Raw genomic sequence first — 25,248 nt, 5'->3', positions numbered from 1 at the left:
GACAAGGACTGCTCTAGATGGGCCTAGGGACGTGGATGATTCCCAATCCTCACCCTCACAGTCTTCTGAGCACAGTGCTTCTTAGCTAGGAATGTAGTGCTTTAGAAGGTTTGAACCCGTGCTCTTTGCTCCACAGAAGAATAACCAACTCCTCATGTCTCTTCGTTCATTAAGCTCTGATTGTGTAACTTGAAATACTAGTTCGGTTGCCAGCTGGTACAGACCTCCTACTTCTCTCTCCCTGGCAGCTGGGGGTGGGGCATGGTGACAGGGGAGGCAGGCAGATCCAGACAGGAACATTCCACCCCAATTTAGGAGCTCTTTTAATGAGCTGGAAAGCTGTTTCTTTTAGAATCCCATTAGGGACTTCAGCCTTGTGATTATCCTCCAGCTGGCCAGAGGCAGCTAAGATGGTTCAGGCATTTCTACTCTAGAAAATATCACCAGATAGTTCTTTAATGAGACGTCCAAAATAAAGAGATCACCTGAACCCAGGGAAATCACCTTAGAGAAGAAAATATTTAAAATTTCTCAATATATGTATTTAATGTGCTAATAACAGAAATCATAATACAAATGACTGCCTCTCCCCAAGCAGTGAATAAGAATCCTAAGACTTGTTGCAGGATCAAATGTCTTATGTTACTGGTGCTCTGTGAGCTTATCTCACGCCTTTTTTTTCCCTGGTCCTTCCTGTCCCTGTAGCAAGTTTATATAAGCATATTTAGTTCACACAAAATAATACCTATCATTTATTTAGCATGCAATGTGACTAAGCACTACAGCTTAGTAAAAACAGCCATTAAGACATTGGCATGTGGGCTTTAGGTAAATAAACACACAAGTTCTCTCCAGAGAGACCAGATGCCTGCACAGGGTTGGGGAACAGAAGAGATTCCTGAGCTAGCTTGGCTGGGCTGGAGGAGGCTGCCTCTGACATGAGCGCTGAGGAAACAGGAGACCATCTAAGAGTCAGCTATGACAACAAAATCCACACTGGAACGAAACTGGAAAGGTGAAAAAGCTCGGTAAGTGGGCGCCTCGTGAGCTGACCACAAATCAAAAAAGCCAAGGTTTTTAAGTGTTGTCTTCTCTTATTCTACGCAACAATGAACCATTTCTAAATTGAATTGTGACATGCGATGGAAAGTGAATTTTATATGATGACTGGTGACAACCAGCTCAGTGGCTGGACCGAGAAGAAGCTCCAAAGCACCTCCCAAAGTCAAGCTTACGCCAAAAAAAGAGTCATGGTCACTGTTCAGTGTTCTGCTGCCCATCTGATCCACTATAGCTTTCTGAATCCCAGCAGTGAAACCATTACATCTGAGAAATATCCTCAGTAAATCGATGAGATACACCGAAAACTGCAATGCCTGCAGCCGCATAGTTCAACAGAAAGGACCCAATTCTTCTCTATGATAACGCCTGACTGCACCTCGATACTTCAGAAGTTGAGCAAATTGGGCTACAAAGTTTCGCCTTCTCCGCCATATTCACCTGACCTCTTGCCAACCAACTACCACTTCTTCAAGCATCTTGACAATTTTTTTTCAAGGAAAATCCTTCCACAACCGGCAGGAGGCAGAAAATGCTTGCCAAGAGTTCACTGAATCCCGAAGTGCAGATTTTTATGTTACAGGAATAAACAAACTTATTTCTTGTTGGCAAAAATGTGTTGGTTGTAATGGTTCCTATTTTGATTAATAAGGGTGTGTTTCAGCCTAGTTATAATGATTTCAAATGCATGGTCCAAAACTGCAATTACTTTTTCATCAATCTAAATAACATAATGATGGTAGTAGTGGGAATAAACAGAATTAGATGAAGTCCAGTGATATTAAGGCCTTAGAATCAACAGACTGATTGGAAAGAAAGATAAGAGATACCTAGACCAGGAGTCCTGACTGACCTGGGCATCTGGGGTCACTAAGATAGAAGGCCCTTTAAGCTCTGCAGCTCCTCTTTCACCAATTTCAGTAGGAAATCTTAACCTTCTATTTGGGAGAGACAGTGGAAAACTAGACGCTTTCAAATGAAAACATCACTGAGTTCTATTGCCCCATCAACCAAACTACATTCATTTGTTCATTCAAACAGCAAGTATCTGCTGCATGTCTGCCACATGCCAGCACAGGGCAAAGCTCCGGGGATGAGAGTGGCTGCAGACCCTGCCCTCTGGCCCTCTTCATTGTGCCCACCCTCCTCAGCCTAGAGTCTCTCTCATGGCTTGGTTTCCATTCCCACTCAGCTTCTCATGAGTGAACATTCAGCCATTCAGCACTTTTTCCCGTGATTTCAATCTACTTGTATCTGCCCCTTATGGACATTTTTCATGCTCAAAATTCTTCCATCTTAAAAAAAACAAACAAAAAAAACCAAACCCTCTTTCCTTGGCAATGCAGCAGGATCAAAATGTCAAATGTGCATGTCCTCTGTCCCCACTTTAGGAATTTGTTAAATGGAAATTTGTGTACACATATGAAAAAATACACAAGTAATATGTACAAGTATGTTCTGAGGAAAATTATGTGAGGGAGCAAAAATGCCTAAATAAAACTCAAATATCCAGAGAATACTACAGTACAACAGAATACTATATATCTGCTGCATGTAGCCAGATGTCTAAAATATACATCTGATTATACAGCTGAAACTATCACAACATTGCTAATCATCAGCTATACTCCAATATAAAATAAAAAGTTTAAAAAATAAATAAATAAAAACAGAAAAAGAATATATGGATAAGAATCTAAGAATACAAGCTTCAGCAGACTATATAGCAATAAACCCAATTTTTAAAAAGTGTATGTATGTGGTAGCACAGGCACCGAAAATTCTGAAGGATGTGCCTCAAATTATTAACAGTGGTTATAAATGTGATTATGTGACAGAAATGAGAGAATGTGATTATGGAGGTGAGTCTCAGTTCTATTTTTTTAATTTAAAAATTTTATCGTGAGTACATACTGTTTTAGTAAGCAGAATAAAACAATAAAGATAAGACACTACCATAAAAAGGAAACACAAGTTTATCGACCTTTCCCACTGCATCTACTGCATTATACTACTATTACTACTACTACTAAGTCGCTTCAGTCGTGTCTGACTCTGTGCAACCCCATAGACGGCAGCCCACCAGGCTCCCCCGTCCCTGGGATTCTCCAGGCAAGAACACTGGAGTGGGTTGCCATTTCCTTCTCCAATGCATGAAAGTGAAAAGTGAAAGTGAAGTCACTCAGTCATGTCTGACTCTTAGCGACCCCGTGGACTGCAGCCTACCAGGCTTCTCCGTCCATGGGATTTTCCAGGCAAGAGTACTGGAGTGGGTTGCCACTGCCTTCTCTGCTACTGCATTATAACACAGTCCAAAATCCTTACTTACTCCCACCAGGGCACTGGGTGAGTTGGTGGGCCTCTGGTGGGGATCAGCCTCTACTACCTGGCACCGGGCTCTAGCTAAAGTCATGCATGAGGTGCACACAGATAAACTTAATGTGCTTTTTTCCCCCTTACCTTAGTGACATCTCAACAGCCATTAACATAACTGACCATGTGACTGTGACCTCTTGTGAAGATTCTCTTCCCTTGCTTTCCTTCGCTTGGAGATTCTTACATCTCACTGGTCTCTTCTGTTGGTGCCTCCTCCCTAACTGAACGTTCACTTCTAAAAATATCCAGGGCTGTATCTGAGGCCCATTCCTCTGTAATGTGCCAGAAGCATCTGTTAACACCTCTAGGCCAAAGCTTCCAAGTGCATCACTCTATTTCCGATGTCTTTTTTGAACACCAGGTTTATACATCCAACTGCCTATGAATTTATGACATTTTGACAAATTTATGACAAATTTATGACAACAAGCGTGTGTTATTTCTGTAATGGGGGAAAATAGGAACAATACTTTTTAAAACAAGTGTGGTTAAAAAGAGACTTGACTGAGAAATCTCCCAGGCGTCTCAGATGCAGTGTTCATACAGAACTTATGTTTACACATGCGTGTGGACACACACAGAGCTATTCTTTCTCCATTACTTCTGGTTTCAGTAAATGGCACCACCATCTATTCAGCGCATCCAGCCAGACGCCTGCGTGTCCTCCCGGACTCCCTTCTCCGCCTCATCCCCACAGCCAACATCACCAGCGTATGGCGCTCTGTGATTCTTGATGCTGTCTTCCTCTCTCATCTTACACTGCTAAGCCTCCACGAGCCCTTATCTGGACTATAGCACTAATCTCCTGACCTGCCAGCAACTTTTGCCCCTCCCAATCTTTTCTCCCTAGAGCAGCCAGAGACCTTTGAAAATACAATTCTGACCAAGTACTCTTCTACTTTAAACCCTTCAGTGGCTTCCCATTAAGAAGAGATTTTCAAATTTATGACAAGCAGCATGTGTTATTTCTGTAATGGGGGAAAATAAGAACAATACTTTTTAAAAAAAGTGTGGTTAAAAAGAGACTGTAAGTACAGTGAGAGCAGGGGTCATGTCTATTTAATCTGATGCAGACCCTCTGTGCCTAGTCAAGGTCTCTGCATTCAACTGACCCTAATAAATACTGGACTACTGAACACGGAATAAATGAATAAGATACAGCAGAACTTAGAATGGTCATAGAGTTGAGGAAGGTATATTTTTGTTTGTTGTGCTTTGTTTTGTAAGATGAAATATATATCCACAGGGTATATATTATGTATTCATATACAGACACATGTTGATAGGCAAGAGTGAAAGAAAAACACGTAGGAGGGAGCACTGATGGAGAAAGAGGGGTGAACCTCAATCAGAGAAGCAAAGATGAGTGTAAACAAAAATTTACATGTACATTACACACACACACACACACATACACATATGTATTTATATATGGAAAAGAACGAAAAGCAGTCGAGAGCATCTCCTGAAGGTTTCCACTTCCTCTCTGGTTTACGGAGATGCTCTACTAAGCACGAGGGGAAAGGGTGTGACTAAGGACATGAAGAAAGCAGTGAGGAGTAGAAATCTTATCTGTGATTGATGACAGCCATTAGGTGTGTGTGCTTCAGTTTCTTTTCTGCTGGCTTTACCCTGAACTCTTCCAATGCTCAAGCTTGTTTTTCTTTTTGACCTCTTGCTCCTGAGAAACAGTTCCCCAGAGTCAGTACTGCTGCTGCTGCTGCTAAGTCACTTCAGTTGTGTCCGACTCTGTGTGACCCCATAGACGGCAGCCCACCAGGCTCCCCCGTCCCTGAGATTCTCCAGGCAAGAATTTCCTGGAGAAATTGCCATTTCCTTCTCCAATGCAGGAAAGTGAAAAGTGAAAGTGAAGTCGCTCAGTCGTGTCCAACTCTTCGTGACCCCATGGACTGCAGCCTACCAGGCTCCTCCGTCCATGGGATTTTCCAGGCAAGAATACTAGAAACAAGTGTTTCATAATAACCTGGAGGACTTTGATGAAATAATTCCTACACCCCACTCCATGAAGATCCTCTCTTAGTAAGTGGGGCAGGGGTGGCTCTCATTGCTCTAAGGAAGTTTGGTCTCTTGAGACACAAGTCACTGGCCTCATGGACCACATTTTCTCCCTAGTCACTGTACTGACCACTGCTGAGCACACTGGGTTAGCGATCACGCCCATCAGTCAAAACCATACTGACATGAAATGTCCACTCTGTCTTTCCATCTAACTGAGAAACAGCAACGTGGAGCAGAAAGGAAATATAGATGGGCTATTATCTACTCACACATGGCTGGGATGGGAAGGGCACATTTCCTGGTGGGTTACAGTCAAGACAGTCATCCTTGCCACAAGATAAAAGGGGAAAAATAGACTTCTTTCTTTATTATCTTTCTTGTCCTCCTGGCTCAAAACTAATACTTTATCTACTTATGAGAACTTGAATCCAAGTATGCTTTGGAGTTGAACTGCTATCGCCTGAAAATAGCACAGAGGGAAAAAAAAATCAGAATTTTTAACCTTTTAACAGTTTCTTGTTCATGAAATATGGGCTGCAATTTTACTTGAGACTTCAAAGATGTCAGAGTTACAGAAACTGACAAATACAAGGAGAAGCTTACATTCTGGATTTTTTCAGCTGGCTGCTGCAATTTTGTTACTAAATCTAGTGCTCAGTTACACATAAGTATCTATTTAGAGATAAAACAAACTTATGGGTACAAAGAGACCTGACAATTATCTATTTCAATTCCCTGGTCTTCGAGATGAGGAAATAATGATGACAGAGAATGCTCACGATTAAATGCATGCATGCATGCTCAGTCGTGTCTGTCTCTGCCAGCCCATGGACCCGCTAAGCTTCTCTGTCCATGGGATTTCCCAGGTAAGAATAGTGGAGTGGGTTGCCATTTCCTCCTCCAGGGGATCTTCCCTACCCAAGGATCAAACTTACCTCTCCTGAGTCTCCTGCATTGCAGGAGGATTATTTTATCACTTGAGCAATTGTGGCAGACCCAAGATTAAATGGTTTGCAGCAAATCTGGGGATAGACCCCAAGTCTCCTAAATCCCAGCCCAGAGAACATTCCACCACACACCAGCCCCCAACTCTGACTGCAAGTAAGGAAAGAAGTGAATTTGGTGAAACTGGAGATTCAGAGCATATGTAGAAATCTGTTTCACAAGCATGATCAAATGCCTCATTAACAATTATTTAAAGAAGTACTAAACATATGCATTTAGTTCTGTTCCCTCTTCAAATACAAGAACAAAAAAGAGATAAAGACAGAAAACAGAACTAGAGAGAGTAACACAATTTTGAAAGATGGCAAGCAAACAGACAAACAGCAACTGGCTGAATAGACTAGAGAAAGCTCAGTCCCAAACTGGGACCACTTAGAAGCAGCCCCTTTAAATGATAAATCCCTAAGACTCCAAGGCTGGTGGCACCAGGTTCCTCTGGAACTGGTGGTAGAGGTGGGGCTTAAGAAGTTTAAGACCCTCAGTACTCTCCCTTAATCCCTGAAGACAAGTGATTGTTCAACCCTTCAGGTGCCACCTGGGAGAAGACTAGAAATGTATCTCCTGAAAACAGCCAATAAAGGATCTTTGGACTAGAGGAGTCTAGGCATAGTTGGGAAGGGGATTCCATACTGAAGAGATTACATGAAAAATTACTGCTCAACGGAGAGGCCATCAGCCTTCAACTTGGCTTTCTGACTAGTCATATTTTCACTGGGAATTTGATTAGGCTCATTTTAAAAAAAAAAGACATAACTATACTAACAGCAAGATTTCCAAAATAAAACAAACAGCGTAGCTTGGTCCCCATAGAATGAAGCCCAAAACTGCCAAACCCCATTCACTTTCAAAGCTAATCTAAAACAGGAGGAAACAGAAAGACTTCCCAGATATTAAGGTAAGCACATAGCAGAGAAACACCAAAGCAACTTAGAGGAAAGAGAAAGTCACAAAAAGATGAAATCTAAAAATAAAATTAAATAAAAGACTCAAGCATCTTCAGAGATCTGAGAAAAAGTATATTCATGAAATAAGGACAAGATGTTATTAAAGACAGAGAAAAAGAGAATGAAAAAGAGCTCACAGACATTAAAATGAAGGCAGATTAAAAATTCAATAGATGGCTTGAAAGAGAATTCAGGAATGTCCAAGAAAGTTGAATAGGATGACAGAGATGAAAAACAGGAAAGATAGAGAGTTTAGGGGCCAAATAAGGCAATGGCACCCCACTCCAGTACTCTTGCCTGGAAAATCCTATGGATGGATGAGCCTGATAGGCTGCAGTCCATGGGGACGCTAAGAGTTGGACACGACTGAGCGACTTCACTTTCACTTTTCACTTTCCTGCATTGGAGAAGGAAGTGGCAACCCACTCCAGTGTTCTTGCCTGGAGAATCCCAAGGACGGGGGAGCCTGGTGGGCTGCCGTCTATGGGGTCACACAGAGTCGGACATGACTGAAGCGACTTAGCAGCAGCAGGACAGCTAACATCCAAATAACAGTGTTCATAGTCAAAGAAAAGAAGTAATTGTGATTTCCAAAATCAAAGGACATTTTCTCCCAGAATTAAAGGACATTGTTATTCCTTTACAGAAAGGACAGAAGTAGGATGTGGGAGAATGGGGTTTCCATAGTAAAAAGGCCAACTGAGTTTCCAGCATATAAAATGCAGACTACATCAAGGTATGTGCCTGAGTGGGTGCTTTGTCGTGTCCAACTCTCTGCAACCCCATGGACTGTAGCCTGCTAGGCTCGTCTGTCCATGGAATTTCCCAGGCAAGAATACTGGAGTGGGTTGCTATTTCCTTCTCCAGGGTATCTTTCTGACCCAGGGATTAAACTGGCGTCTTCTGCATTGGCAGGTGGGTTTTTTAACACTGAGCCACCTGTAAGCACACCCAAGGTACATCATAGTAATTCCCAGAGAAAGAGTTTTCATATGAAGGATTTTAAGTCAGAATGACAGGAATTTCTCAAATGTAACTATGGATGGGAGAAACTTCAAAATTCTGAGAACAGGTGATTTCTGCCTTAGAATTATAAACTTAGTCAAGCCATCAATTAAATGCCAGTGGAGAACAAAGGCAATGTCGGATCTACAAGTCTCAAAAAGTTAGCTCTCACATCCACTTTTTCATAAGAAACTGGAGAATGTGCTCCACCAAAATGAAGTCATAGACAAACAAAGAGTAAGTCATAAAGTTCCAAAGACTGACAGCTCCAAAACAGTAGAGGCAAAAGGAGACCTCAGAAGGGCAGCAAAGGGGAAGCCCCAGCTGTTTTATGACTGAGAAAGCAACTGAGACAGATCAGAGGCTCTGGGAGGAATTTCCACCAAAGATGAATCTGGTGGATCCTCTGTTGGCTAATTTAGGGAGAAGATTTACAACTGGGGTAGAGTCTGAGGCTGAATATTCATAAGTCCATAAAAAATTAAGAGATTAAAAAAGTCAGTATCTGCTGGGCCGTCTTGAGAGGAAAGGTAATCAAACGACATTACAGGGCTCTTCTGTAGAAAGTATCACGAGCTATAACAAACACTACTTACTGATCTCACCAAAATTACAATACAATACAAAATTACAATATAACACAGCTAAGAGGGTGGGGACTGGAAGAGTGTGTGAGGAGGGGAGGGGGCAAGGGTAGATGAAGGAAGCTAAATACTCACTTTTTCGGCAATTGATAACTCCTCAAAATAAAACAAATAGATAAGTAACAACACAAATATCTTAATTAAAGATATAGAAGTAATTACTAAAATAATCAGCTAAAGTTGAAAACACGTGCCTCTGGGGAATAGAAAATGAAAGAGGAGATGCTGCTATTTTTGATAACAAATCTTGAAGTATTAATTTTCTAATTATGTAAAATGCTATAAACTAATTATACAAAACTTTGACAAAAATAAAAGCTTAATTCTTTTCCACTAGAAAAATGGGGGGGGGGGGCGAGAGCTCATGTTAAACATCTCATGAGACACATATCACACAAGAATCCATGTTCCAGCACCTACTGAGCATCAGTGTTGTGAGAGAGGCAGAAGATGAAACAGCTAATAAAGCAGAAGTCTCTTTTCAGGGAAGTTATATTCCATAATAACAACTAAACATAAATCCTTTATAAGTAACTGATTCTGCTTAGGGATAAGGAAATACAGTGGTCATGGTAGAGAATAATAGAGAAAATAAGAATTTTTGAGTAGTGCGGTCAGATCAGAGGAGGTTCCCTGAGGAGTGATATTTGAGACCTAAGGGATGAGACAGAGTTGGTTATGCAGGACTAAAGGAAGAACACTCAGAAAGAAAGAGCATTCAGGATTGGGGTGGCAGGGGGAGGGGAGGGTGGGCGGGGAAGCAAGCCAAGGGTTCTGAATCGGAAACCTTGCTGTGTTGAAGGATATGACTAAAAGCAGTCAGTGTAGCTGAAGACTGAAGGAGTCAGAGGCTGAGGAATGAAGTGAGGCTGAAGAGGAGGCAAGGGGAAGGCACACACGCACTGCCGGGTGAGCAGAGAATGGCATCTCAGTGTTTCTGAGTGCTCTGCCGATCTCTGAGTTGGGAACGGTCTCCTGGAGAAGGGAATAGCAACCCACTCCAGGACTTCTGCCTGGAGAATCCCATGGACAGAGGTGCTTGGTAGGCTGTAGTCCATGAAGTCGCAGAGTTGCACATGACTGAAGCCACAAAGCATGCATGCACACGCCATGGCAAGACGAGACACGACAGACCAGTTGCTAGACACTGTCAACGGTGAGTCAGGCTGTCGCTGGCACCAACCACCACCTGTTTCCTAAAGGTGTCACTTGCTCCACAGATCAGCAGTAAGCACTGGTCCTGAGAAGGGCTTGTCCCCCAAACAGCTCCCATAGGGCAGCCTGAGACCTCACCTCACTACCCGTGTGGCTCCCTTTCAAGTAGCAGCTTGTGGAGGGCAAGAAGCTTTTCATTAGGCAAATCCAATGTTGGTGCAAAGACTCATGAAGTAATGCCAGTGAGGGGTCACACTGTGGCAGAGCAGACACAAAGCTGTGTGACCTTGGGCACGTGTGTAACTTCTCTGAGCCTCTGTTTTCTAACCATATTGTGACAATGAAGCAGGAGGACAAGTCTTTGCTCAAACTGTCATACAACTGAACACATTTCACATGCTAGCAAGATAATGCTCAAAATCCTTCAAGCTAGGCTTCAACAGTATACGAACCGAGAATTTTCAGAAGCACAAGCTGGATTTAGAAAAGGCAGAAGAACTAGAGATCAAATGCCAACATCCATTTACGATCAAATGCCAAATCATAGAAAAGGCAAGGGAATTCCAGAAAAACATCTACTTTTGCTTCATTGACTATGTTAAACCCTTTGGCTGTATAGATCAAAACATACTGGAAAATTCTTAAAGATGGGAATACCAGACCACCTGACCTGCCTCCTGAGAAACCTGTATGCAGGTCAAGAAGCAACCATTAGAATCAGACATGGAACAACGGACCGATTCCAAATTGGGAAAGGAGTACATCAAGGCTGTGTACTGTCAGCCTGCTTATTTAACTTCTATGAAAAGCACATAATACAAAATGCTGGGCTGGATGATTCACAAGGTGGACTCAAGACTGCCAGGAGAAATAACAACTGCAGATATGCAGATGATACCATGCTAATGGCAGAAAGTGAAGAGAAACCAAAGAGCCTCTGATGTAGGTAAAAAAAAGAGAGTGAAAAAGCTGGCTTGAACCTCAACAGTCAAAAAATTAAGATCATGGCATCCAGTCCCATCATTTGTGTTGCTTGCTAAGTCACTTCAGTTGTGTCTGACTCTTTGGGACCCCACGGACTGTAGCCCACCAGTCCGTGGGATTGGATTGTGGATGGGATTCTGTCCTCTGTCCATGTGATTCTCCAAGCAAGAATACTGGAGTGGGTTGCATGACCTCCTCCAGGGTATCTTCCTGATCCAGGGATCGAACTCACATCTCTTATGTCTCCTGCATTGGCAGACAGGTTCTTCACCACTGAGCCATCAGGGGAAACCCTTTGGTCCCATCACTTCATGCCAAATAGATGGGAAAAAGTGGAAGCGGTGACAGAATTATTTTCTTGGGCTCCAAAACCACTGCAGACAGTGACTATAGTCACAAAATTAAGACACCTGTTCCTTGGAAGAAAAGCTATGACAAACCCAGAGAGCATATTAAAAAGCACAGACATCACTTGGCTGACAAAGGTTCATATAGTTAAAGCGATGGTTTTTCCAGGAGTCATGTACAGATGTGTGAATTGGACCACAAAGAAGGCTGAGCACTGAAAAATTGATGCTTTCATACTGTGGTACTGGAGAAGACTCTTGAGAGTTCCTTGAACAGCAAGGAGAGTAAACCAATCATTCCTAAAGGAAATCAACCCTGAAAATTCACTGGAAGAACTGATGCTGAAGCTGAAGCTCCAGTACTTTGGCCACCTGATGCCAAGAGCCATCTCATTGGAAAAGACCCTGATGCTGGGAAAGACTGTGAGCAAGAGGAGAAGGGATGGCAGAGGATGAGATGGTTAGATAGCATCACTGACTCAAACTCCAGGAGACAGTGAAGGACAGGGAAGCCTGGAGTGCTCCAGTCAATGCAGTTGCAAATAGTCGGACACAGCAACTGAACAACAACAAAGGTACTGGAGCAAAGGAGGACAATTAAGTAGAAACCCAGGATGATACCCAATTTCTGACTTTTTGCAAATGGGGAGGATGATGGTATCAAGATGGGATATGGAAAGGCAGGTTCAGGGAGATAAGATCTGGAAGTGAATCAAGAGTTCTCCTTGAGCACGAGGCATCCGAAGTGTCCAGGAAGCAGTCAGATGTGGGGCCTGGAGGTCAGAAGAGGTCAGTATTGGACACATACGTACAATGGGGAGTCATCAGCTAATTGAAGGTGTGTAAAGCCCTGGGACGGAGCAATCCACTCCAGTACTCTTGCCTGGAAAATCCCATGGATGGAGGAGCCTGGTAGGCTTCAGTCCATGGGGTCGCTGAGTCGGACATGACTGAGTGACTTCACTTTCACTTTTCACTTTCATGCATTGGAGAAGGAAATGGCAACCCACTCCAGTGTTCTTGCCTGGAGAATCCCAGGGACGGGGGAGCCTGGTAGGCTGCCGTCTATGGGGTCGCACAGTCGGACACAACTGACGTGACTTAGGAGCAGCAGCAAAGCCCTGGGAACCAATAAGCATGCAGAGTGAGAAGCAGGCCTAAGCCACAACTTGAAGAATTCTCCACATTCCGAGGTCCCCAAAAGGAGATGCCAGCAAAGGATCAACAAATGGCTAGTAGGTAGAAGGGAATTTCAAGAACAGAATGGAAAACTGTGCTGAAAGCTACTCAGGGATCTAGTAAGACAGGATGGGAATGTACTTATTGGAGGCAGAGACACATAGAATTTGAATGACCCTGAGAAACCACACAAGAGTGATGAGAAAAGGTATTAGACCATCAAGGGGAAGGTAATATGAGTAATAAAGAGCTATAGTACATCTAGACGTTTTAGAAATTCTAAAAGGGTATAGAGAAAATGGGGGGGAGAGACACACAAGGATATTAGAGTATAACAAGATATCTGGCCTTTAATTTTTAATATAGGGCTACCAAAGAACTAGGGGGGCTTCCCAGGGGGCTCAGCAGAAAAGAATCCACCTGACAATGCTGGAGATGCCAGATACGCAAGTTGGATCCCTGGGTCAGGAAGATTTTCTGCAGTAGGAAATGGCAACCCACTCCAGTATTCTTGCCTGGAGAATCCCATGGACAGAGGAACCTGGAGGCTACAGTCCATAGGATCACAAGAAGTCAGACACGACTGTCATGACTGAGCACACATACCAGAGCATTAATTCCCTATTCCTTCAGTTGTTCAGAAAATGTGTATTAAGCACCAAAACATCATCCTTAGGGATCTTTCCAATATGCCAGAGGACAGAGGCAATAAACAAATACCCATTTGCATATTTCAGGTGGTGAGAAATGCTTTGAAAACAAGTAAAGCATGTGAAGAGGACACAGAGTAACAGTGATATTTCAAATGAGTCAGAGGGCCAGCTCAGAGTGGGTGGCTTTGAGAGAGAACTGAATGAGGTGCAAGAGAAGGAATTCTAGACAGAAGGGGGTTGGGAGGTGAGAGGGGATGACGACAGTGTTCTGGGGTAGGGCTAGGGGGTGCAGCTTGTCAGGGAACAGAGAGAGTCTGGTGTGTCTAGGGCATTTCAAGAGACACGCAGTGCTGGAAGAGACAAAGTGGGAGCAGGGGCCTTAAGTACAACATGGCTGAGAGTTTGAACTGTACACTATTTGGAGGGAATCCACTGAAGATCTTATAAAAATGTAACACAGAAGGATCGCTGTGACTGTGTCTGAACTTGGAGCGAAAGGTACACAGCTGAGGCTCACTTAGGCAGTGGTTGCAGAATTCCCACAAGATTTGGTGGTAGTCTGCACTTGGATTTAGGAGTGTGGGTGGGAGGTTAGGAGCACTTGCATTTGGAACGGATGCTAATGGCTCACATATGAGATGGGAGAGAAAGGCAGAGATCAAAGACGACTTCAGTTTTGTGGCTGGGCAACTGAGATGAGAAACAACAGGCGTGCAGGGTTAGAAAAGAAATCAAGAACTGGGTTTTGCACGTGTCAAAATTGAGATGGCTGTTTGACAAACAAGTAAAGAGGTTAAACAGGCAGCTGCAAAGCAAGGGAGAGATAGGAATCGAAGATAAGTCTGTGAAGTCATCAACATGTCAGTTTAAGGTATTTGAGGCCCCGGAAGTGAAGATCACGGAGGAGTAAGTTAAGATGGGGAATAGGACAGAGAACAAAGTCCTTGGGGCTGCAAAGTTTGAGGACCAGGAATGGGGAAAGACAGATCCAGCAGAAGAGACAGAAGAAACGAGGGAGTTGTGAGCAGTATCAAGATGGAGGAGTATCACGGAAGCCAAGGAAAAAAAGAATTTCAAGAAGGAGGGAGTGGTCGGCCAAGCCCAGGCCTGCTGAGATAAGCACGAGCTCCAGAAGAAAGCACAAGGGTCTCTGTGACTCATGATGAATGAAGATAACATTCCTGGAATAGGGACACTTTTATCAAAGTTGTAAGCAGATACACAGCAATCAAGCTGTTACTGTTCTTGTCTTACTGACAAGGAAACTAAGGCATAGAGGTCAGGTCTCTTGCCCACCATCACACAGCATATAGCAGGGCCAGGGTTCTCCAGCTCAGGAACTGCAGGGCAAAGCATAAACTATCAATCATTTTGCTTTGCTGCCTCCCTCAAATCAAAGGCATGATGTCTGAGTGAGATCACAAAATTATATCTGACACTGTATGTCTTGTGGCTAAAAATAGCCACTGCTGACCATTCCTTTCCTCCCTTTAAAATCATGACAATGAATACACTGGAACTCTTGAGGGTTACTACAATAACGACATGTCATTTTAAAACCAGAACTTTTTAAGATATTGTGAGGACGTCCTTTTAACTATGTCATGTAAGTCTGTAAATGTTAACTTACTGGTGTTTAATAACAACTCTAGGGGAAACTAAGGCCAGCCTTCTTCCACCAGCACAGAAAATGCTCAGAGTTAATAAACAGGCTCTTTTGGAGATATCGTCATTCTCATGAAAGGCCATGTTAAGGGAAAAATACAAGGACTCTGGAATCAGACAGACAGGATTCAGATTCTGGCTCTGCTCCCTAGTGGAGAGGTGAGTACAGACCTCTTCACGTGCAAAAATCAATGTGAATAATTCCTAATTTGCTGGGCAGTCATATTTGATGGCACAATATGGGTGAAAACATGGTGTCTTACATATTTAGTAGACTCTTCCTTTCCCTCCTTCCCCTTGGATGTACTCCTGAGCCTTCAAAATTGGTGAGACAGAAGTTGGTTACTTAGCAAAAACCTATATTGGTTTAATTTTTCATCCAAATAGCAGCAAAGAAGAGCCTGGAAAAGTGGTGCTTTAAAATTTCTTTAAAATTTTAAAGAAATTTAAAATGGTTCTTTTAAAGAGTTCTTTAAAATTTCTTACCTTAAAAAGTTATACAAATGTTGACTTTTATTCCACAATATAATGAAATTATAATATAAAATGTTGTATATTTACCTCCAGCTAAGTAACTTAGCTTTCTCCAGAAATTTTTAAGGACATTAGTTTGAGGAAGATTTCCCAATGAACAGTGGCTTCGCTTATACTCTGCCACACTGCTGCTTACGTGGAATATGAAAACTCTGAACCTATGAAATCTTAGTAAGACTTCAGAAAGATTTCATACACATCGGTCATTACTGGATACTGACTGCAACCTCTCTACATTCATCTTAACATCTACCCAACAACGTAGCCCAGTTGGTAGGTAAGTGGCTAAGTCACATCAGTCATGTCCGACTCTGTGTGACCCCACAGACGGCAGCCCACCAGGGTCCCCCATCCCTGGGATTCTCCAGGAAAGAGTACTGGAGTGGGGTGCCATGTTGGTAGACTTGGCTCCAAAAACTTTAAACTCTGAATTCTCCAAATGAGAAAAACAGCAACTTTCTGCTACCCTATGTGGAGCCTCCAGGCCACCTGTAAGGTAAAAATATACTGACTACATTCTAAGACAAATTTCTGTAATGGCTATAATAGTAAACATAAATAATGAAAATCTGGAACCAGTTTTCAAATAACAAGGTAACAGGATAAACATGACCTTAAGCAAACTGAGATGACAGAAGAGTGATGGTTTTTCATTGTTATTTTCATTTTTTATTTTTCAGGCACATATATATATATGTATTTTTTTTTCAGATTATTTTCATTATGGTTTATTATATTGAATATAGTTCCATTGATTTTTGTGTCCATTTCTGTGCCAACACCATTCTGTTTTGATTATTATAGCTTTGTAGCACTGTCTAACGTCTGGAAGGGTTATACCTCCAGTTTTGTTTTTATTCGTACTGCTTTGGCAGCTCTGGTTTTTTTGTGGCTCAATATAAGTTTTAGAATTATTTGTTCTAGTTCTGTGAAAAATGTCCTGGGAATTTTGACAGAGGTCACATTAAATCTGTAGAGTGCTATAGGTATTAGGAGCATTTTAACAACGCTACATCCTCTTCCAATCCAAGAGCATGGTATTCCCCTCATTTCTTTAATCACCTTCAGTGTCCTTTATCAATCTTTTGTAGTTTTCAGCATAGAGGTCTTTCAACTTCTTTGTTAAGTTTACACCTAGATTTTTCTCTGTGTGTATGTGTATGTGTTTGGTGTGATTATAAATGAGATCTTTACTTTTGCTTTCTGATATTTCATTGTTGGGCAAAGAAATGCTACAGGTTTCTATATATTAATTTTGGATCCTGCTACCTTGCTTAATTTATCAGCTCTAATAGTTTCCATGTGGCATATTTAGGCTTCTCTATAAAATACCATGTTATCTGCAAATAATGACAATTTTACCTCTCCGTTTCAATTTGGATACTTTCATTTCTTTTGTCTGATTGCTGTCGCTAGGACTTCCAATACTATGTTGAATAGAAATGGTGACAGTGGGTGTCTTTGTCTTATTCATGAATTTGATAAAAAAAAGCTTTCAGCTTTCACCTTAAGTATGTGGGTTGTGGGTTTGTAATAAATGGCTTTTTATTATGTTGAGAAATGTCCCCTCTATACCCACTTTGGTGAGAGATTTTTATCATGACTGGATGTTGAATTTTATAAAAAAATGTTTGGCCTCTATTGAGATGACCATATGAATTTTGTCTTTTCTTTTGTTAATGTGGTATATCACATTGATTTGTGTATGCTGAACCATCCTTGCTACCCTGGAATGAATCCAACTTGATTACGGTGTATGATCGTTGTTTTTTTTTTTGGATTTGGTTTGGTAATATTTTGTTGAGAATTTTCTCATCTATATTCAAAGGTATTTACCTGTCATCATTTTCTTTTTTTCATGGAATCTTTGTATGGTTTTGGTATAAGGGTGATGGCGGCTTCACAGATGAATCTGGGAGTATTCCCTTCTCTTTAATCTTCTGGAACAGTTTAAGAAGGACTAGTTTAAGTTCTTCTTTATATGTTTGGTAGAATTCCCCAGTGAAGCATTCTGGTCTTGACTTTTGTTTGTAGGGAGCTTTATTATTATTATAGATTCTATTTCACTTTTAGTGATTTGTCTGTTCAAAGTATCTTTTTTCTTGATTCAGTTTTGACAGGGTATATATTTCTAGAAACTCATCCACTTCTTCTAGGTTGCCAAACTGTTCACAGCATTTTCTTCGGATTTTTTGTATTTCGGTGGTATTAGCTGTCTTTTCCAGTGAGTCAGTTCTTCATATCAGGTGGCCAAACCATTGGAGCTTCAGTTTTAACATCAGTCCTTTCAATGAATACTCAAGATTGATTTCCTTTCAGATTGACTGGTTTCATCTCTATGTAGTCCAAGGGACTCTCAAGAGCATTCTCCAACATCACAGCTCAAAAGCATCAATTCTTTGGCACTCAGACTTCTTTATAGTCCAACTCTCACATCCATACATGACTACTGGAAAAACCATAACTTTGACTATACAGACCTTGTCAGTAAAGTAATGTCTCTGCTTTTTAATATACTGTCTAGGTTGGTCATAGCTTTTCTTCCAAGGAGCAAGCATCTTTTAATTCATGGCTGCAGTTACCCTCTGCAGTGATTTTGGAGTCCAAGAAAATAAAGTGTCACTGTTTCCACTGTTTCCTCATCTATTTCTCATGAAGTGAGGGGACTGGATGCCATAATCTTCATTTTTTGAAAGCTGAGTATCAAGCCAGCTTTTTCACTCTCCTCTTTCACTTTCATCAAGAGACTCTTTAGTTCCTCTCTGCTTTCTGCCATAAGGGTGGTGTCATCTGCATATTTGAGGTTATTGATATTCCTCCTGGCAATCCTGATTCCAGCTTGTGCTTCATCCAGCCTGGTATTTTGCATGATGTACTCTGCATATAAGTTAAATAAACAAGGTGACAATATGCAGTCTTGACATATCCCTTTCCCAATTTGGAACCAATCTGTTGTTCCATGTCCAGTTCTAACTCTTAAACTGCTTCTGCTACATCCTATAGACTTTTGTAAGGTTGTGTTTTCATTGTCACTGAACTTGAAGAATTTTCTTATTTTTTCTTTAATTTCACCATGATCCACTGGTTTTGCTGAAAAATGTTGTTTAGTCTCAATGCATTTTGTTTTTCCTGAAGTTTTTCTTTCTGTGGTTGATTTCTAGTTCCATTCCATTGTGCTCAGAAATGATGTTTGAAATAATTTCTATCCCCTTAAATTTGTTGAGGCTTGTTTTATGTCCTAATTTGTGGTCAATCCTAGAGACTATTTCAGGCGCACTTGAAAAGAACGTGTATTCGATATCTTTTGGATGTAGTGTCCTGTATATTAAGTAAGTTAAATTGTGTCATTTGATATCTCTGTTGACTTATTAATTTTGTCTGGTTGATCTGTCCATTGATGTCAGAGCAGTATTAAAGTCTCCAACTCTAACTGTATTTCTGTCAATTTCTCCCTCTATGTCTGTTAGTATTTGTTTTACAAATTTAGGTGCTTCTATGTGCTCTGCTTAAGTCACTCAGTTGTATCCAAATCTTTGTGACCATGGACTATAGCCCATGAGGCTCCTCTGTCCATGGGGATTCTCCAGGCAAGAATACCGGAGTGGATTGCCATCACTCCTCCAGGAGATCTTCCCAACCCAGGGATTGAATCTACATCTCCTGCACTACAGGCAGATTCTTTACCATCTGAGCCACCAGGGAAACCCAAGAATACTGGGGTGGGTAATCTATCCCTTCTCCAGGGGAACGTCCCAACCCAGGAATTGAACCGGGGTCTCCTGCAATGCAGGCAGATTCTGTACCAGCTGAGCTACCAGGGAAGCCCAGGTGTTTCTAAACTGGGTGTACATATGTTAATGAGTGTAAAATTCTCTTCTTGTATTCATCTTTATTGTTATGTAGGCTCTTTTTTTGGTCTTTCTTTTTAAATTATTTAACTAGAGGCTAATTACTTTACAATATTGTGCTGGGTTTTGCCATACATTGACATGACTCAGTCACAGGTATACATGTGTCCCCCCAGCCCATTTTTGTCTTTATGGACTTTGTTTTGAAGCCTACTTTGTCTGATATGAGTATTGCTATCCCTATTTTCCTGCAGATTCTATTTGCATGAAATATCTTTTTCCATCCCCCCACTTTCAATCTGTGTGTGTCTTTCAGCCTAAAATGAGTCCCTCATAGGCAGTATATTATAGGTTCTTGTTGTTGTTTTTTTTTAATCCAATATGTAACTCTATGTCTTTTGTTCAGAGCATTTTGTCCAAAGACATTTGAAGTAATTCTTGATAAATATATATTAATTGCCATTTTAAACCTTATTTTCTAGTTGACTTTGTAATTCTTCTTGTTCATTTCTTCTGTTTGTCCTTTTGTGATTTGATGGTTTCCTCCTGAATTATTCTTGAGTTCCTTTGTTATTTATTTTTGTGAATCTACTATATAATTTTGATTTGCAGTTACCCTGGTTTTTAAGTATGTGATCTGTAACTATAATGACTGGCTTTAGACTATTAGTCATATAAGTTTAAACACATTCTAAAAGATTTTTTTTTACTCCCTTCCCTCCATATTTTGTGGTTTTGAGGTCCTATTTGATATCTTCTTTTTTATCTTTTCTATTAATTGTAGTTATAACTACTTTCACAAAAAAAAAATTCTGATTTTTATTTTTAATCTATGTACTGGCTCAGCTAAATGATCTTCAATCATTTTATATATTTGCCTTTCCTATTATGATTTCTCCTTTTCCTATAGATTCTTGCCTCTTTTCTATGCAGGAGATGCTGGAGACATGGGTTTGATCCCTGGGGGATTTCTCCCTGGAGGAGAAAATGGCAACCAGCTCCAGTATTCTTACCAAGAAAATACCATGGACAGAGGAGCCTGGCAGGCTACAGTCCATGGGGTTGCAAAGAATCAGACATGACTGAGGGACTGAGTACATCCATTCCTGCGTAGGGTGTCCAATATTTTTGGTGCTGGGGCTATTTCTGGTATAAATGCCTGCCACATCTTTCCTCAGAGCGTGCTGGGCATTATCCCCTTGATAGGGGGTGTGACTGACATTCTGGTGTCCAGTTCCTGCACTGGGTGTTGGGCAGTGCCTCCTCTTTGCTCCGTGGCTGTCACACCCCTCTCAGTTGTGAGGTCTGCTCCACAGCTGTTGGAGCAGAAATCCTGAGGGTCAGGTTCAATAAAGCTCCACTGCCCTTAAATATATAATTTGCCCCTAAGGAGGTGAGCGCTGAAGCAAGTGAGACTAATGTTGTCACAGTGGACTTATGTGCTTCCCATGCAGGTATCCACGATTTTGCCCAAATTAGCCCAAGGTCACATTCCGTTCTCTGGTATATTCATCCCAGACCTAGTGCTAAGCTGGTGGAGGGGCCAGAGCACTGTGGCTCCAAAAACTAAGGTGACTGAACCGTGGCCTGGGACCTACGTTGCCTCTGTGTCAGGTCTCTTCCTAGATCTGTCCACCCCAGATCTAGCTCCAAGCTTTGGTGTGAAGTGGGTGAAACACTCCTACTGAGGAGGAAACTGCGACATACTCCTGCCTGGGACTGTCCACCGAGGACATGGGATTCTGTGATACCATCAGCCATGTCACATGCGCATGAACAAAGTCCACTGCTGTTCAAACCTGCCCCCACTCTTGGACAGCTAATAAGCTCAGATGTCAGCCCTTACCCCCACCCTGTACATGCTTACAAAAGCATAAACCACCAGAGCCGAGCCCTGCTATGAGGTAGCGATCAATAACAATGGAGCTCCACTGGTGGACCCATATCCTGCCCTACCCGCACTAACAATGGACCACACTTCAAGTCCTCCAGGCTGTCACCATGAAGCTAGACCAAGTCTTCTCCCAGGGTCCCTTCGCTGGAGTTTTAGGACTTTAGCACATACTAGCTGCCCCACCTAGCATGCATTTCAGGCTTGGCAATGCAGCGAGGTGGCAGTCCTCAGTGTCAGGGCTGGACTCACTCTGTCCTGACTGCTAGCAGGCCAGCATGTGCATGTTCCTCAAGAGCAGAGTCCAGGCCCCCCCGGCTGCCTATCAGTCCTGGCAGGTGTCCCAGCAGACAGAGGAATTTCACAAAGCAACCTGCCTGCGCAGACACTCTCTCCTTTACAGATCCCTGCCAGGGGAGCTGGTCTCATTATTTTCAGTCCTACTCAGTTCCATGGGGATCTTTCTTGAGCAGCTCTGGTCATTTAAGAGATCTTCCCCGAGTGTCTGGCTGGTTTTTTGTGAGAATTATTCTATTTGTAGATATAATTTTTGATATGCTTATGTGAAGAGTGAGTTTTGTATCCTTCTATTCTGCCATCTTGATCTCCCCAGTAGTCTTTTAATCAGTTGAACAGACTTTAAAATACTAACCCAGAGAAGCCAAAGGATTTAATTCAGCTATGCTAGTGGATGTGGTTAATCAGTTACATACACAACATGATAAAGAAAATTAAAAAAAAAATTTTTTTTATAAAAGACTATTATTTTCAATTTGTCTTAAGGTAACGCTAGGTGCTCCCTTTCACTGATGCTACACACAGTTGTGTGTAGAACTTCCCTTGTAGCTCAGTCAGTAAAGAATCTGCCTGCAATGCAGGAGACCCGGGTTCAATTCCTGGGTTGGGAAGATCCCCTGGAGAAGGAAATGGCAACCCACTCTAATATTCTTGCCTGGAGAATCCCACGGACAGAGGAGCCTGGTAGGTTCCCAGTCCATGGGGTTGCAAGAGTCGGACACGACTTGGCAACTACACCACCACCACCACATACACTTCTAAGTATGTTATTTGGAAGTCCCTAGATGTTATAAACACGCTTTACCCTGAGCAACAGGCAAAGTCACAGAAATCTTGCTTTCATTACTTTTTCATCAAAATCTCCTGGATAAACTCTCCCCCTCCCAAGTTTCTCTCTTGCAAGGCAAGGGTGGGCAGTCTTTGTGTTTGAGATCCTGACCCACAGCAGAGTGGGCAGTTGGAGAGGAAACAATAACATTTGCTCTCAGAAGCTACTTTCAAAAGGAGCAGATTATTTTTAACAACTCATGAGGGCTAACTGGCAAATAAAGAGTTAGGGAACTTCAATTCACCAAATATTATCCTCAGACTGTCAGCTCTAGAAGGACAAGGCCGCTGTCTTTGTCCTTTCGTCAACTTGCTAGCGTGTGAAGACACTACTGAGCATGCACTTTTTCATCCTATGCCAGCAAATTACCAAAAGGACAAGAAAGACATGGATCTTGTCCTTCTAGAACTGACAGTCTGAGGGGAATGGTAAGAAGAGTGCTGTTAAATATAAAGGATGGACATCTTACCCAGGCTGGATGGGAGAGTGGGAGGAGCCATTAAAGGCCTCTTGGAGGCAGGAACATTACCTAAAGGATGAGGAGGCATCAATAAATACAACAAACAAATATACCTGGGCCAGGCTAGGCAGCAGACAAACCAGTCAAAGGCATCAGACCTGAATTCCAGACCTGCCTGCACAACAACCAGGATCCGACCTTGAGCAAGCCATCTGACCTTTCCAGTTCTCCTTTCCCTCATCTATGATATGGAATGGTTAGATTGTGTCAGTTGACCTTAACCCTTGCAGTGCATCAGAAATCGTCTGGGAGCTTCCTAAAAATCCTGGATCCTGGATCCCCCACAAAATGTGGTTTTGATTAGTGGGGCAGTAGTTTTTTTTTGCAACAGCTTTCCAGGTGATCCTTACCTGCAGTCCGGGCTGAGAACCACTGGGTGAGATGAGCCCTCAAGCCTGCGGTTCTCAACCCTCAGTGCACCGTCACATCCGCCCAGTGTAGCCTGCATTCCCAGAAATTAAGCGAGACTCTCTGGGGTGGGAGCCTGGCATCAGTATTTTTGAAGGTTCCCAGGCTGATTCCCCGGTGCAGCTCAGGTTGAGAACCACTGTTCTAGGCCTTCTCGCAACTTCAGTTTCTGATATGGCCAGTGAAAGATGGAAAAGGGAAGGAAAGAAAAGCCCATTTCTCCCATAAGAATGAGAATTTTTGTGTCAAATTAAAAAAAAGAACTGAGTGCCAAAAGCTACCAATAGATTTTATACAAAATTGTACCCCAAGTAAGGTTGATTTTGGATATGTGTATAATTCATGTTGATGCATGACAGGTAGACAACGTCCATCCCAAAATGCTCTCAGTTCTAAATTCAAAATTCCATGAACTGCGTCTTTAAAATGACTCCATGGTGTGTTCTCTGCAATACTCTGAATCTGATTTGCATGGTTGACTGTAATATGAACATTACATTCCCTACCCCCAAGGTTACTTAAATCCACTTATTAGGCAATGCTGAACTAAACAAACAGTAATTAGAAACACTCCAGACTACCCTTTAAATCTGTTGCTAAATTATATTTTGCCTGCACCAAGCTCATACACACAGCATGTCTACAAGCGTCATGAAACCAAAGTCTCAGAAATATTTACATTAATAAGAGCATAAGCTACCTCTGGGCCCTCACATGGGATTCTTCAGGGATGTAAGGACTGCTTCAGATGAAGGCTGTTCATTACTGTTATTTCCCACATCTGGGTAAATAAAGCACTGCCCACAGTGTGGTTAGAAATCCCAGGAGAAAATGAACTCTCTGGAGGTCTGGAAATGAAGAACAAGTCTGATAGACTGCCTCATTTCCTGAAATGAGTCAGAAATGAAAGTAATTCATCAGAAAAGAACATCTGCATGGTGGCACAGCTTATAAAATAACACCAGATGATACCTGTGGCTAAGAGGCTGGTCTGGGGACAGAGAGAGGGCCCAGAGAACAGGGCTGGGGCCCCTGCTCTGCACTTAATCTTGGAGCTGCTGCTGTTAGCTTGGAGGGTCTGCAAATCCAATGAGCGGCTGGTCATCCTGGTCTCAGCTGTAAATCTTGATTAGCAGCAAGACTGTTCGCATTCCATTAGAAAGCTGGCCCCTGTCCAAAGGGTCGGAGCAGCCAGAAAGGATTCATGTGTCATTGTGGACACGGACACAGCAATTCTTGCAAGAAAAATGGTTTTGCTTAACTAGAAATAGCCTATGGCTGTTGAGTTGGGAGAGCCTTTCCCCCCAAGGAGGAAGGACCACTATACAGAGATGATCCAAGGCCACCCAGAGAAGGTCCTCCCTTCACATTATGCAGGAAGAAGAGGTACTAGCATAAGGTCAGGGACTGGAGGGTGAGAAAGACAAGCACCTTTCACAACAACAATCCCAGTAAGAACCAAGAAACAGGAAGGTGATAAACATTGGCTGTTGTCACCAAAATTGGGTGCCAGTTATTTTTATTAAGTGAACTGTTACTATTCTTTCCATGATGGGTATTTAAAAGAACTCCATTGTTTATAAAGGCTGGGGGCGTGGTGGCTGGGGAGGTTGGAAAAAACCTGAGTGCCTATTAATAAATGACTAGTTAAATTAAAATCTGGTATGCACACAACGGAATATTGGATAGCCACTTAAAAGAAGGCGAATTCAGAGCATGTGACATAATACGTACTCTGGAGATACATTAGGGCCGAGAAAAAAAATGCTCCTGGACTCCGTATAGTAGTAAACATGTATTGGTGTAAAAGAATTGTTTTTAAAGAAGCTGCCTTAGAGTAGGAGGAGGGGGCTAGGAGGGTGTCATTCTTTCTTTTACAACCTCAA

The 25,248-nt window shown here is 42.2% G+C and overlaps 1 protein-coding gene across 4 annotated transcripts in view; it reads right to left on the bottom strand.

Moving 5' to 3' along the window:
- ANO6 (anoctamin 6) overlaps window positions 1-25,248 on the bottom strand; it is a 233,363-nt gene that overhangs the window by 155,307 nt on the left and 52,808 nt on the right. For 3 of the 4 annotated variants that reach the window (XR_008714674.1, XM_055581548.1, XM_055581512.1), the window contains exon 2: window positions 22,904-22,963. The exons of the other annotated variant lie outside the window; for it this stretch is intronic. Coding sequence is in view for 2 of the 3 variants with exons in the window: in XM_055581548.1 (XP_055437523.1) it covers window positions 22,904-22,963 (60 nt within the window). In the remaining variant the exon portion in view is untranslated. The remainder of the gene's footprint in view (window positions 1-22,903; window positions 22,964-25,248) is intronic. 4 annotated transcript variants of the gene reach the window in all.

This window comes from Bubalus kerabau, chromosome 1 (assembly GCF_029407905.1).
Source record: "Bubalus kerabau isolate K-KA32 ecotype Philippines breed swamp buffalo chromosome 1, PCC_UOA_SB_1v2, whole genome shotgun sequence".
NCBI classification, from domain to species: Eukaryota; Metazoa; Chordata; class Mammalia; order Artiodactyla; family Bovidae; genus Bubalus; species Bubalus kerabau.
Note: the sequence above shows the minus strand (reverse complement) of the source record. Positions and strands in the feature narration are given on the sequence as shown.